Genomic DNA, 15199 nt, shown 5'->3' on the forward strand with positions numbered 1-15199 from the left:
CGATGTAGAAAAACTGAGGAAGGAAGAAAAGGAGATGCTCTTAATAGCATAATTCTAAGTAAAAGTCACAGGGCAGTTGTGGGACAGAAGTATTGGCTTAGAGTGCACCTAAGATAAACAGAAATGTGTTGATGTGTCTCCATATGTACTTTAATTATTTTAATAATGTAAGAACAGATCTATATGCAAGTGTTTACAAGATGAATGCTGGTAGTAGGGAGTCTGGAAAAAATTGTTAGCATTAAAAAACTAAATATAAACATTCAACAAGTCAGATTTTGGAAGATTGTGGGTTTTTGTCTTGTGTACTGCTTGTATGATTCATGCGCTGAAATCTGCAGTTGTGGGTTATTTTTGTTATAAGATGCTCTCCTTCCCATCCCCAAAGATTTATTTTGGATTTCCTTTATTATCTTGACATTTGTGGGTTCTTTTTTTAATAACTTCAGGGTATTGTTGGAGTCTCGACGTAAATCAAAGAAAATTACAGCAAGAGGAATCTTTGCAGGTGCCAGAGTGGTGCGAGGAGTTGACTGGCAGTGGGAAGATCAAGATGGTGGCAATGGGCGTAGAGGAAAGGTAAAAATAAGTCTGGTTTAAATAAGAAGCTGCACCTTTTTTTCCTCATGAAGTGGCCTTGGTGGCCTTTTTAATTGTAGAGCAAAAATGCAGTCATAAAAGCTACTATTTTAATTGGCTGGGCGTTTCTTAATCTTTTAATAATTAAGCATTTAGAAAGAGGAGTGTGTGTATACTATAGCCAGTTCTTTTACATTTTAATTTGCATTTTTTACAGTATCAGTAAAGAATTTTTAAATTATTAAGTTTTGTCATGATTGTCTAAGATTAATCAATCTTGTAGCAACATTAAAATCTTGAGCATATTTCAGCATTACTAGAAAGCTGGTATAAAAACAGACCTATCAAGAGGAGCTCTTTCTAGTTATCACTGCATTCTGTAGTCTTACTGCCTGTGGACTAGCACCAGCTCTTGGTTTTCAGTGCTGGCACCCTAGGGTTTTGTTTTTCACCTAATGATTATAGAGACTTCTCCAGTTTAAAATTGAAAGCTTTGCAAGTTTTGGGAGTGGATATTACATTACTTAGGCTTAGGATAATATAGGAGTGCTTTTGATGCAGTGCTATAGTAAAAATATTTGTATTTATTGAAAATCGTATGGAATGATAAATTACTAATCATAACCCTTGCATATTTTCCTTTTACAACTTCCATTTACCTTGAGAGCCAATGAAGGTTTGTTATGAACATAAAACAGGCAGTGTAATATATAGTATGACTTTTATCACCACATTTGAGAATTGGATACCCAGGTCTTAGTGACCTGGTGTTTGTTTTTTGTTGAACTTATTTTTAATACACTTAAACAGCATTTAAAGGAGAGTGAAAAGTTCCTGAATATGATATTTAGCCTATTTTATATTCTTGTTTAGCTTATTTTATATCCTAGGGATTTATGGAAGCCTTAGGACTTTTGGGGATTTAATTTTGAATTTTACTGAAAGGAAATAGTAAGTTTAAATCTCTTCAAGCAAAGGATATTTAAATGCAACTTTTTTCATCTCAATTATTTACCCCTTCCCATGTCAAGATACATTGTATCTCTGAAACTTTACAAAATAAGAGTTCTATCCTGCACGCTCTGCATTGTGTACTAAGTTTGTATTAGAGGGATTGTTTGCCTAGACATCTGAAAATATATATAAATGCATATAAATATTTTTGAATGAGGAAAGATATGTAGTAGATAGCAGAAACACTGTTTAAATAAATAAGAGTGAAAGTGATTTTTTTTTCCTTTTTTTAAATAATGGAAGTGTTTTCAGAATTTGGTGCATGGCCTTCTGATTTCAGAAGTGTCTGGGAAAGACATTTTCACTCTCCTTTTGTACTGTTGTTTAACATACTGGCTCTGGAAATAAAACTTTGTCTCTTAACAGTAGTGCACAGCCACTAGGCTAATGCAAGTTAAACCAGACATATTGAAGCAATTAGAATAATTTTCATCCTGTTTTTCTTAGTTAAATGCTGCTTCTGGTAAGAACATATCAAAGCAGTTCAGATTTTGTTCTCTGCTTGTGTAGTTAAATAGCCTCCCAATATAAAAAAAATGGGCCTATAAAGTATGTATTCAGACTAGTGTCTTAACACACCCAGGGAACACTTGCATCTAGCGGAAAACAGCTTCAGAACAAATTTTACCAGGTTTAGAAAAACTGCAATATCATTAATTATTTTGAAGAGATGAGTAAATTTTGAAGTCTAAATTGTGCTTCTGAGTCTTTGCTCTCGAAACCATTTTCTTATTTGCACGTTTGAATAGGTAACTGAAATCCAAGATTGGAGTGCGTCGAGTCCACATAGCGCAGCATATGTTCTTTGGGACAATGGTGCTAAAAACCTTTACAGAGTTGGCTTTGAGGGCATGGTAAGTATAAAAGAATACAAAGGGTAAAATGCATGATGGGGGAGGGGCTGTAAGAATAACTTGTGCTTTATGGTCCTGCTTTTGTAATATGCTTTGTCAGTTTTCATGCTGGTCATTGTGAATCCAGCTGTAAGGGTCATGCATATGTATTAGTAAGAAAGTCTGATCTGGGAATTTATTGAATGTGAATAACTACTAGTTAAGATCTGCTTTCTGCCATAGTAAATATTTGCATCACACGCATTTATCTTTCTGTGCTACTGTTGTGTTTAAATTAAAATTCAGGAAAGAGCGGCAAGTGTAGTTACAAACTTTAAAAAAAAACCTATTCTTCCACTCCTGAACTCTTCAGTTGACTTCAAATTTTGCTGTGATTACTGCTAGATTTGCAGTTTCTAAATTACTGTCAACACTTGGAATGCTATTGAGAGCAATTTTCTTTTTGCAAATGGAAAGGTGTTGAATTAAATTACGACTTTAATTTGCTTTAGTGCTAAGTTTTTGTTTCCTTTTGAAGCTTCTCCAGCGACTTCTTCAGCTTTAGAGAGAAAATGGGTCAGACTAGCCTAAGTGCCTTCTGTTGCTGGGTTTTCTTATCCTAATGTGGGTCAAGGAAAGGTTACTTTGATTATCAACTACTTAAAACATCTTAATTAGCATTTTCTCTACAGGATTTTTGTTAGATTGTGCAGAGGAAAACCATGTTAATTTAACAATGAAGTGTCATCTTGTCAGATGTGTAACAGTAATAAAATGTTAAACAATGACCAGTTCCTTTTTTGAATGTAAACTCTTTGACCTTATAGCTTCACTTGAAGTTTACTTTTATACTTAAAATGGAAATAAAAACCACTTTTGCTGTAAACACATATTTAGTGTTACATTTAAAAAGAGTAAACTAACGTAGTGCAGGTCAGCTTTTCTGATTCATTAAGATCCTAGGGGTAAAATATGAGTCAGTATTAAATTATGTACTTCATGGTGTCCCCTAATTTTGAAGAAAATTTCTTATATACTGGCAAAAATTAATGTACGTTGTATTTTTTAGTATATATAAATCAATGTTTGGTATCTTCCCTCTTGTGATACATGGAAAAGTAATGGTTACAAAATCTAGATAGAATTAGATACAGATCAACTGGTTTTTTTGTGGTTGTGGTTGTTATGACTTCAGTTGCTATGTTAAAATTTTTGGACTACACAGTAAAAGTACTGTGGAACCATTGAGGATTCCTTCTGACCTCAGGAAAAAAGTATATTTTAGACAAGTTATATTCTGTTTTGAAATAGTTATTCCCTTAATTTAAAAAAATCGTTATTTTTAAGGCAACTACATTTCATTTCCAAACTTTTGCCACCTCTGGAAGTGCTAAATATTTCTAGAATACTCCATGAAGTACTGCAACTGTAAATTTGAAGGAGTGACAATGCCCCTTCACATAAGTTTTGTAGAAATAGAAATATTTGATCAATTAAAAAAAATTATGTTAAATTACGTGCGAGACTAAGTATAAAGGTGTTGTATTTAGGATAATAGAGAAAAAAGAATGTGCATGTGGATGTACAGAAAGGGTAATTTGAGGTTATGTAAGTAGTGCTTACCTGATTGTAATACATTCCTACATTAATTTTGTCTTTGATGGTTTCATCAAATGCAATTTTCACTTCAGACAGAATGGATCCTTGGATATCTATGAGAGTCACTTCAATGTAATGCTTAATTTTATAACTGATTAATAATTTGTTAAGTGTACAATTCTTTATTGTTGTTTACTACCATTTATATGCTGTTTACTACATTTATGTGTAAAGCTGAGACTGTCAGAAAGTTCACATAAAGTTGGGGAAAACTTGTTTTGGTACTTGGAGATTGATTTAAAAGGTCCAGAGAATGTGGAATCAACAATACTCAAGAGTGTGTACCCATGTAAATACAGCTGGGAAGAGACCCTGACTTGCAAATGGATTACACTTGACTCATGCTAATGGAGCTGATTAAAGAAACACAGCTCATTATTGTAAGTCAGTGTTCTCGTTTGATAGCTGATAGGCTGCATCTGGTCCTCAAAATTAATCTATCTGGCCTGCCAGCTTTGGAGGGATGAGGTTTGGCTGGTGGGGCAGCAGGTGCTGGCTGAAAACATGCATTTATTTCTGCTCAGATACTTAGAGGTTTTATTTGTGTTTGCTGTGTTTACATATGAAGTGGCTGAGAAGTGCATCTTGCCTCTTGGGGTTTTTTTTGGTGTTTTTTTCGGGTTTTTTTGGGGTTTTTTTGTTTGTTTGTTTGTTTTTGTTTTGTTTTTTGTTTTTTAATTTTTTGTGTTGTTGTTGTTTTTTGTTTGTTTTTTTGTTGTTGTTGTTTGTTTGGGGGGGGGGGGTTGTGAAGTGTGACATTTAAATCTGAGAGTTTCTGTTGCCACAGGCCACAAATTCCTGAATTTAAATCTGTGTTTATGGTGCTGTTAGGTCAGATAAAATGTTTGCTACATCCTTAGTAAGAATGAGCTACTGTTGGCTTATATGGTTTATTACACTACTCACATTTCTTACATATATGTATTCAGAGTCCTGAGCCAAACTGAGCTGTTAACCACATAACCTGCTTTAGAAATGTGTGAAGATGTCCTTTTGCAATAAAGAGAGGCCATATGGAATTACAAAATTAATGGGAAGATTGTGATTTTGCTTTTGGGCCTTGTGTCTAGATTTTTATTTCTTCATATCGCATGAGCTGAGGATTTAAAGCTGGTGACTTCCCTTGGTTTTCAGTGGAAAATAGTTCCATCCACAGGAGTGTCCAAAATCAATTTCATTATTTAGAAATCTGTTTCTTTCAGAATTTCTTTGCTCTGTACCACTTGCCTATTGTGGCTATGATTAGCCTCTCCTTGTTTTTTATTATGGAGGATTGTGCTTTCATCTGCATAGCCTCTGAAAAAGTATCTGTAGTTATCATCCATAATTGTCACAGTGATCTGTCATCCATCTGTGTTGGTGTACTTTTTCCCACAAATTCCAAATAGTGAGTAAGGGAAGTTGAGATTGCCTGGGTCTAGGTGAAGGATAATTAATGTCCGTTCATCAGCTTTTATTTGGATTGCCCATTAAGTTATTCTTTAAAATGGCTTCAGAGGATTTTAAGAATTGCTTGTTACCGCTTTCTTTTTTAAAATGAAAACAAGGTAAATGTCGTGGTATACTAGACATTGTATGTGACTGTTACAAAATATAAAGAAATATACCTTCCAATGTAGTTAAAACTGTCAGATCTGTAGTGTCAGTCAAATCTTCAGTTCTCTGGTCATTTATCTTGTCACCACAACAATGAAAATAATATATTGAGGAAGGAGCAACAATAATATTTTCTTAGTTTAGGGTCTTTCTGTTTCTTCTAGGTGCTGACCATAATTGTTTTAAAAAACAAATCAAGAATTTTTGGCCACTTTTATGCAAGCAGCAAGTTTTTTTTATATACATTACCTGTGGTATAAGTTAGATGTCAGTAAGAAAATTAGGTTGTCAGTTGTTTTTGAATCCAGAGAGGAAGAAGATGTTTATGTTTGCCTTTTGCATTTATTTGCATTTGCCAACAAACTTTGTTTTGCTTCTTTTTGATGTAGTCACATTTCTCATTGGCAGTCTCAATCAGATCAAGTTTTTCATCTTTCTGTGTTGTGAAGAAAAATATTTCCATTAAGCAGAAATTCATCTACTGATAATTCAACCTGCTGATCAATTTTATTTATAGAATTAACTGACTAGGAAGACTGTATCTTCCTTTTAAAATAGAAGTTACTCATGCAAAGCTTTTAAAAGTGCCTATAATGAATAATAAGGTTACAAACCATTTGCTCAGGATTTGCCTGAGATCTGGTTTCCTCTGTAAGAAAGTTATTCTTTCTGTGCCTCACACCTCTTTGTCACTTCAGTCACTTTCTCTACCATCTTCTGCTTTCTCCATTTATTACCTCACTTTTCCCAGCTTCTTGAAACTGAAAAGGACTTGAGTTCGTGAAATTTGAAATATGGCATTTTTTATAAACCTTTAGCTAAAACTTATGGATTTATCCAGTCTCTTGTTGCCTTAATCTGATGAAAAAGCATCATGCCTTAAACGTTTTCCATTTGCCTCTGAAGGGCTGTTTTCCTTGCCAAAAGCTGTTGTGAGTTTAAAGACTTGAAGTGACCTTTACTTTGTTGTATTCATTGCTACCTTAAACAACTGCATCCGTGGCACTGTTCCTGCTGGCGTATCTGTAAGATCAGTATTAATTTCTCTCCTGATATTTGCTGCTGATGTTAGATACTGTATCAGTGCATCTGGATCAAACCATCCTCTTTTTCTCAGCAGCATGGCTAGTTTTCTTATCAAGTCTGTAGACCCTCCCACCCTGGATTTGATGGATGGCATTCCATATTGATTGGAATAACTTAATAGTTATTTCTGTAGTCAACTGCTCCTTCAGCTTTGTTTTCCTCCTCAAGGTCGGGGATAATGGTGCTTTTATACCATCTGCCAGTGCTGCTGACCTTGCTCATGTTCTCATTCTCTGAAGTTTTATGAAGATGAAATTGCTGCTGTTTATTTCCATTGATATAATTGGATGGTATGTGAAAGTAAAGTGTTATATTTACTGTATTTCCCATTTGACTGGGCAAGTCGTGGTCTCTATGTAATACAGTCACATAAGTCCTGGAATGCAGATTTTTAGAAAGTTAAACTGTGGATGCCTGGAAGTCCAAAGTTCTCCATTGTAAGTAAAAACCATTACTACCCATTGCTCATGTGCATCAGCTGTTACTACTGACCTGCAAGTTGTGCTTGCAATGTCTGATTCCCATGCTTTTCCTTGAGTTGTCACTGATTGCCTGCTTAACTGGGCTTTCTGTCTCTAATTGTACACAAATTCTACAAAATCTATAGCTCATTATTCCTGAAAGAATCCTGCTTGGGGTTTATTAAACAATTTCTTCATCAAGTCATTGTAGAAAAATTGATTTCTTCATCTCTACCATGTATTTACATTGCACCCAACCTCAGAGTTGTTACTGCTTTTTCTGATGGTGTCGCTGTGAGTCTGAAACTTGTATTCTAACATCCCTTGTTTTGGTATTTCCCCTTTTACACTTGCACTTCTCATCTCCAAACAATCTGCTATTTTGATTGATTTTGAAGTCTCAGGGTGATTCATAACTTTTAGAAATCCTGGTGGGGTTCTCTGAAGTGCAAAGCCTGATGCATCCAGGCTCCATTTATGTGTGTTTTTGCTCCAGGTGCCTTAGAGGGGCATCTTGCAATGCAGTCCTCAGAGAAGGGTTACCAGGAGCTTACTATCATCCCTAATTTTTTACTTAAATTACTTGAGCAGGAAAAGGCTTGTTTTCCTTTCTGAGAAGTGTAACAGCCCAGTGCTAGAAGGACAATTGTAGTTACCCAGCTTTTGTGGCACTGAAATACAATTAAGTACAGTTTTCTACCCTAAAACTCCAGAGTCTTGAGTTTGGTTATATTTTAAGGTATTTACTGGCCTTTATCTTACTGATAGTACTTTCCTTAGTAGTGCTGTTAGCTAAGTTGCCAAAGGCACTCTGCTTATATACAGTATGTAAATTACTTGAATATCTGTCAGTGTCTTATCTTTTTGTGTGTTTTGGGTCCTCCATTATTTTGTTGAAGGCTTCTGGGCAAGAAGAAGGAAAAAAAAAACATGTTCCCTTGCTTTTCTGCAATAGTTAGATCAGACTCTTGTTTTATTCTTTAGCAGTATAACATTGACTACATCATGTAAGAGAAAGGAAGACAGTTGTGAAGCTGAGGTTGGACACCAAGCTACCACTTAGTTTTTCAACCGAGCATATCATTATACTCCAGAAATAAACTGTGTGCAGGGCACAGTACAGGCAGGGTAAAATACAAATGCAGGTTTCTGAGTTTGGCTTTTTTTTCCTATAAAATTTAGGATACCGTAACAGGCTTCCTAGTAATGTCAGCTGCAAAAAAGCAATTAGCCTTTTAATGAACATTTTATTTCTTCTGCTAAGTTTTGGGCATCAGTCTGCTTGATGCATTAACACTTTCCTGTAGCACAAGCAGTCTTTCACTGTGATTTTGCCTGGCAGGGAGGAGAGCTTTTGGACTCTCCTGCGCTCTATTCTTGGTGTTCTGAAGAATGTGACAGCAGCTCTCGCATGTGCACCCCTCCTTGTCTCCTTCACAGACAGCTGGTTGTTGCCTGACACGGAGGGCTTGTATTCAGTGGGTGAGACCCAGTGCTCCCGGGCACATTCAATCATCTCTCGTTCCGGGGGATGAATGAGTTTGCCATCTGGGACGGTCCGTGCAGCCCCTTTGTCTGCGGCCGAGCTAAACCCAGCACCTGCCCACCGGGTGGCAGCATCCTGTCGCAGGCCTTCTGCTGCCGAGCTGAGCAAGCTCTGTCTCTGGTTTCTCAGGGGATTTGAGGAGCCGCTCAAATCTCATTGTTTTCCTCTGGCTGTCTTCATCATTTTTCCAAAGTGGCAGTACATTCTTCGTAGATCAGGACATAGACTGAATTTTGTATTGTTTCTGACTGCTTACCAGTTGCCAAGGGTGGTATTGTGCTCACCAGAGCCTTGATGATTTGGAAGAGTTCAGAGTTTTCATTTAATCCTTTTGCAGGAGGACAGTCTGCCAGTAAATCTTAGGTATGGGTAAAAGAATTGTTCAAATATTGATTGTGTTAATGATATCATTATCCAACCTGTCCCCTACTTCCTCCCCTATGCCATAGAATATTCTGATACATTTTGCAGTTTCTGATCTCATTCCCAACTTATTTTGCATATAAAAATTCCCTTTGTTTAGTGAGAATTGTTTCATAAGGAACAATAGCAGATGATAGCTATTTGGAATTAAGCATTACACAGGAAAAAAGCCTAAAGGAAAGGAGAATTATAGAAAATCCTCTTTGTGAATAAGAGTTGGTAACCACACTTGAAATTTCTTTCTCTTAATATGAAACAGTTTTATGAAGGATGGGCTTTAGAACTTTCCTCTTTAAAAAGAACATGTTTAGCTCAGTGTAGTATTTTGTTGACTCTCTTGAAGTAATATCCTTTTGCATATTCTTAATTGCAAAGTTTTCATTTTATAGAATCTGAGTGACGTTTTCTTCAAGTTAAACATGAATCTGTCAAAAAATGTTGGGAAGAGTGGGCAGCACTGGCAGGCATTAAATGATGCTTCCTTGCATGTGTTCACAGAATTCTTTTTTAAAACAAAAAATAACTTAATAGAACAATGCAAAGATGCTTTGTATTAATTCCATATTTGAACTAAAAATTTCTCATCCTTTATAGCCGCTTATATTAGTAAGGATGGTTAAAGTCTTGAAAATGTCAAGGCTGATAGATTGGAAAGTATTTGAGATTGTGTGCATCATGGGACATGTTTTTTGTACACAGTTTTCAGCCTTTCTTAATTTCAGTTTCAAGTTCTAGTTTCTGACCTGGAGACTTGGTCACTGAGGACTAAAGTTGTCTCAATCTCTCTCCGTAGTCTGACCTGAAATGTGTTCAAGATGCAAAAGGAGGCTCTTTCTACAGAGACCATTGTCCTGTGTTAGGTAAGTTGAAGATGAAGTAAGTTCATGTTGATTTGTACTAACTATACTTTGGATTTCCCTTTACTTTTTAAATGTCATCCAGAAGGGCTGTCCTTACTAGTGAAATGTAAAGAGTGACATTTGTATGCGCTAATGGTATATCGTCGTGCTTTTCTAAATTATATTTGGTTTCATTGTGCCAAGGGGATGACAAGGGAGCTTTTAAGTGTTCATTAAGTTATAAATTGTGTTGTGTGTCCTGTGCACTGTATTTCTAATAAGCTAAACATAGCTGTTCATATTTACATATGTCTAACACCATATGATAGCTATTAAGATCCCAGTTAGAGCCCATGGTGGAACTTGTCACAAGTATTTAGCATTTGCCAGTGTCACTGCTATTTGCCTTGAAAACTCAACAAGAAACACACAATTCTGTTGCCAGAGGTTCCAAAGTTTTTTTTTATCTGTTGGCCACCACAGTTGAAAGACATTGGTATGGAATCACCATCCCTGGAAGTGTTGAAAACATGTAGATAGGGTACTTGGAACAGGGTTCAACGATGCACATGGTGGTGGGGCTGGGTTGAACTTGAAAATCTCAAAGGTCTTTTCCAACCTTAACAATTCTCTGAGTCTCAGAAATTAACTTCCATTATTTAAATTGCTTGGAAAATTAGTAGGGTGATAGAAACTTTTTTTTTTTCTTTATTTTTGCTCCCTTTCAGGTGAGCAGAATGGTAACAGAAACCCTGGTGGGCTGCAAATAGGTGACCTTGTAAACATTGACCTCGATTTGGAAATTGTGCAGTCTTTGCAGCATGGTCACGGAGGATGGACTGATGGCATGTTTGAAACCTTAACAACAACTGGAACGGTTTGTGGCATCGATGAGGACCATGACATTGTAGTGCAGTATCCAAGTGGCAACAGGTTTGTTCTGTGGCCTTCATCATTGCTTCTCACAAACATCCCTTGCCTTCAGTGCTTGTGATTATTTGGAGCCAGAAGCTTTCTTTACTCCTTTTGTGTCTGTTAAGGTTTTCTTCTAGATGTGTAATGAGGACTTTGAGGATGTTTAAGTGGGAAAAGGAATTTTGCTGCCTCTCTCACTTGGTGGGTAAAAATTTGAGTCCAAAAAAAGAAATTAAGTTCTAGACTATCTTATTTACAAAATATAGTGTTTTAAGCAGTAACTTCCTTTTAAATTAAAAACTATCTATCCCTTGGTTTCAAGAGGCAAGGTAATAGTAATTCGTTGTGGGTTTTCAGGAAAATAGTTTAAGAAGACTGGTGACAATCTGCAGAGGGATCTTGTCTAAACTAGAGTCACCTTGGCATGATCAATTTAATTGAAAAGGATTGTTATAACTTATTAATGCATCTTTTGACCTAGGAGGAGAGGCCAAAATTCTGTGTTCTTCCCATGTTGTTTCATGACAGTTCAGTCCTTGTGAGACAAATTGGATCTGCTGCTTTTCAACCAGTTATTTCCTATCCCTGGAATAATAAAGCAACTGTATAGGTACTTTCATTGCTGTCAGCTTGCTTCCTCTTAGGCAGGATATTTCTTAATTGCCTTTACAAATGTATATCTCTAAAGATTATCCTTGAAATTAATTAATGAGCCACAATTAATTAATTAATGAGCCACAGTCAAGTTTAAGGACAAAAAATGGAAAACAGCAAACATGGTATCCAGTTGCAGAAAGTTTGTAGGCAAACAAGCAGAAACTTACTCAACAGATAATTTTTAAACATATATTTCACTTTGTATGTTTAATATCTGCTTTAAATTATTCGTTGTTTAGGTGGACATTTAATCCAGCTGTTCTCACCAAGGCCAACGTTGTCCGAAGTGGAGATGCTGCCCAAGGTGCAGAAGGAGGTACCTCTCAATTCCAAGTGGGTGACCTTGTTCAAGTATGCTACGACCTGGAGCGAATCAAACTTCTCCAGAGAGGTCATGGAGAGTGGGCTGAGGCAATGCTTCCAGTGAGTAGCTGTGTGTTTGCATTCATAGAATGGCAAAGCTTGTATAGTATTTCTTGTTATTGTTGGTAATATACCAATAATGATACCAATACCTCCTCCTGGAGGCTGCAGTAGTCTAAAAGTGATTTTCTTCTAAGTAAATTTTCATCAATCGTAGTGTAATACTTGCTCAGATGTAGCAATCTGCTTAGCCTAATGAAACCTATCTAAAGGTAGTAGTGATTGTGCTGTTAAACTATAGACTTCATAAAATGTATATAATATTAAAAATAAAATATTTAGAAATCTGAATTTTGCCTTCAGTGAAATCTTTTTGCCTTCAATGTTTTCTTAAATTCAGACTTTAGGTAAAGTTGGTCGGGTTCAGCAAATCTATTCAGACAGTGACTTAAAGGTAGAGGTTTGTGGGACATCTTGGACCTATAATCCAGCAGCTGTCTCAAAGGTGGCATCAGCAGGATCTGCTATAAGTAATGCATCTGGTGGTAAGTTTGAAAAACATCCAGTAATATACGTATGGCAAGTAATTGTATTAATTTTAAAAGTGTTATTACGTACTAATATATTATTTGTATGCAAGGTTAATAACGGACTTGGAGTTTAGATAATTGAAGTTGTACTTGAGAAAGATAGGAAAAAAGCTTGCAGTCAATATGGAGATATTATATGATCAGGTGCTTCTGTTTGGTCACAATGCAGGTGTGTCTTTGGAGGACCACTAAGGACTTCAAAATGGTTGGAAGGGACATGAGATTGAAGTAGGGACTAAGGCATGAAGAGAGTGTCACTGGCAGTAACAAGTAGCCTCCTTGTTTAATGGGTGGTTTAAGATAGCAGGCATAGGTGAAGGATCTATTGCAGGTGGTTATTTATTGTAACTCAGGTTATTTATTTCTTTAAAATTTCTGTCTTAAAATTTAGTCAGAGTAATTATAGTGGGATTTTTTGGTGTGTATGTAATCACACTTCAGTTTTGTTGAACATGCTGTCATTCATTTAATAACAAAGCAGAAAGACTGTCCAGGATGTTTTGTATTCTGTTGGCAGTTTCACAGATCAATTGAAACTAGACTTTTTCCTTTTTTTAGTCATAGCTAGTTATTCTTTCTCTTCACATATTTGCTTTAATGCCAAAAAAACTTTCTACATAGTTTTCTAGATTTTTCCCTAAGGAGCCATAGATGCGGTGAGTTTTTTCAATAAAGAAGCGAGTACAGTGGCCATAAAACTATCTAGAAGAGTAATAAAACTTAGTGTTTCAAATCACAGAAGGCAGGCTATACCTGATATTAGAAAGTCTCTTACAGCAATACATAAGTTTATGTTTTTACCTTGTCCTAACCTTTCGTATTTTGTGGAAGAAAAGCTATTTTTGATTCAGCCATCTTTGTTCTGAAGTGTCTAATGTGACAGTCTCCACTGTCTAATGGGTTCTGGGCTGCAGCTCTTATTTCAAACTCAGTAATTCTACAGCTGCTATTTTATGGTAGTTTGTGTATTACTATGTACATGGCCTTAGAAACACAACAAATGTAGCTGGTTTTTATTTTTTTTTCTGTTCTTGTGTAATTAGAATTGTAGTCTTAGTTGTCCTTTGGTTAACATTTACAGAGAGATTGTCCCAGCTATTGAAAAAATTATTTGAAACCCAAGAATCTGGAGATCTCAATGAAGAATTGGTTAAAGCTGCTGCCAATGGAGATGTTGCTAAAGTGGAAGACTTGCTAAAGAGGCCAGATGTAGATGTGAGTGTTCTGTTTTGGGAGTATCTCTTTTGCGGGGCTTCTAGTACTAAAGGAAGTGCAGCTGTTCTGAATACTCCTTGCCAGTCAGTAGTGTGTCTTCTTAGAAGCAGTACAGTTATTTCCAGTGTCTCTTCTCCCATTTGTTGTCCTATGAAATGTGTGTGGGCTGTGTGAACACAGAGATGTCTTGCTGGACAGATTTTGTATCCTTTTGTCTGCCATGAATTAAGATATTTTCAACCTCTGGCTGCCAGAGTTGGTGCAGAGAACCAAACATTCACAGTTACTGAAGGGTCTTCAAATTCTTTTTTTTCAAGGGGGATAGAAGGAAGGAGGGTAGATTTTTCAGGATGTTTTGCTGTTGTTGTGAATTTGTTTTATTAACTCACAAGGTAGATTATTTAATCTGTTCTCTGTCAGGATCCTTTTCTCAACTTATCTAATACTGAAAAGTCTAAAACAAAATGCTTAGTAATTTTGGAGTTTGTTTAGGGAACATATTTTAAAGTTCCAGTATTTCTCACAACAGCAGTAGTAATGCTCACATTTAAGTGTCTGAACTTCTTAAGTTCTGAGCACTGATTTTTAGCTTAAGATTTTATGAAACATGAGTTTTTGTGTAGACTCTCTCCTGTTGTTGCCATAAATTTGGCAAGGAAGTTACATGTACCATAGAGCAGAGGACAGGTATAAATCTGAGACTTGTTCTCAAAAACCTTACCTTTACAGGAGTCGCTAAAAGGTGAATTTTTTAAATCCAAATATCATTAATGTCTTAATATTTCTTTATAAATCCATTTCTTCCTCTTCAGTCTAGCTAATACAGAAATTAAGTAGAGAAGACCTAGGAGATCTATATATACTAAGAAATAATCTTGAAATTATTCATTTGATTCTATGTTACGTGTGCTGTTGCTTTAAGTTTTTTTACTGCTAAACAGCCTCACAGGTGTGTGTGTGTGTCTTGAAACTCACCTGGAAGTGTTGGCATTCCAGGTGAATGGGCAATGTGCTGGACACACAGCTATGCAAGCTGCAAGCCAGAATGGCCATGTCGACATTTTGAAGTTGCTTTTGAAACAGAACGTGGATGTAGAAGCAGAGGTAACCTAAAAATTTCAAAATATGCTTTGTGTATCCTTAAACTTTGTTACATGCATGAGAATTCTACTTGACTTGCCTTCTTTTTAAATGCCAGAGAGAGTGAAAAACTGCTTTTGTTACTGTGATTGTGTACCCAAATTAGACTCATGGTAACAGTATTATAAAGGGGTCAATATCTAATTCTTTAACTCTTCTTATTAAATGAAATGTAACAACTAACATAATAGAGCATTGTTAGCCACTATGCGATGAGCCCCCTTCTTTCTTTCCTTTGGTTTCATTTCAACAGTTGAATCAATGGGAACTCTGCCTGTGGCAT

General features: G+C 36.1%; 1 protein-coding gene across 3 annotated transcripts in view; it reads left to right on the forward strand.

The window, feature by feature from the left end:
• Positions 1–15199, forward strand: part of MIB1 (MIB E3 ubiquitin protein ligase 1) — a 76828-nt gene that overhangs the window by 11564 nt on the left and 50065 nt on the right. For all 3 annotated transcript variants that reach the window (XM_014871291.2, XM_014871292.2, XM_088173926.1), the window contains exons 3-10: positions 450–579; positions 2343–2447; positions 9991–10057; positions 10765–10969; positions 11848–12031; positions 12372–12516; positions 13643–13776; positions 14773–14880. In XM_014871291.2, the coding sequence (XP_014726777.1) occupies positions 450–579; positions 2343–2447; positions 9991–10057; positions 10765–10969; positions 11848–12031; positions 12372–12516; positions 13643–13776; positions 14773–14880 (1078 nt within the window). The remainder of the gene's footprint in view (positions 1–449; positions 580–2342; positions 2448–9990; positions 10058–10764; positions 10970–11847; positions 12032–12371; positions 12517–13642; positions 13777–14772; positions 14881–15199) is intronic.

The sequence above is a fragment of the Sturnus vulgaris genome, chromosome 1 (genome assembly GCF_052056855.1).
Source record: "Sturnus vulgaris isolate bStuVul1 chromosome 1, bStuVul1.hap1, whole genome shotgun sequence".
NCBI classification, from domain to species: domain Eukaryota; kingdom Metazoa; phylum Chordata; class Aves; order Passeriformes; family Sturnidae; genus Sturnus; species Sturnus vulgaris.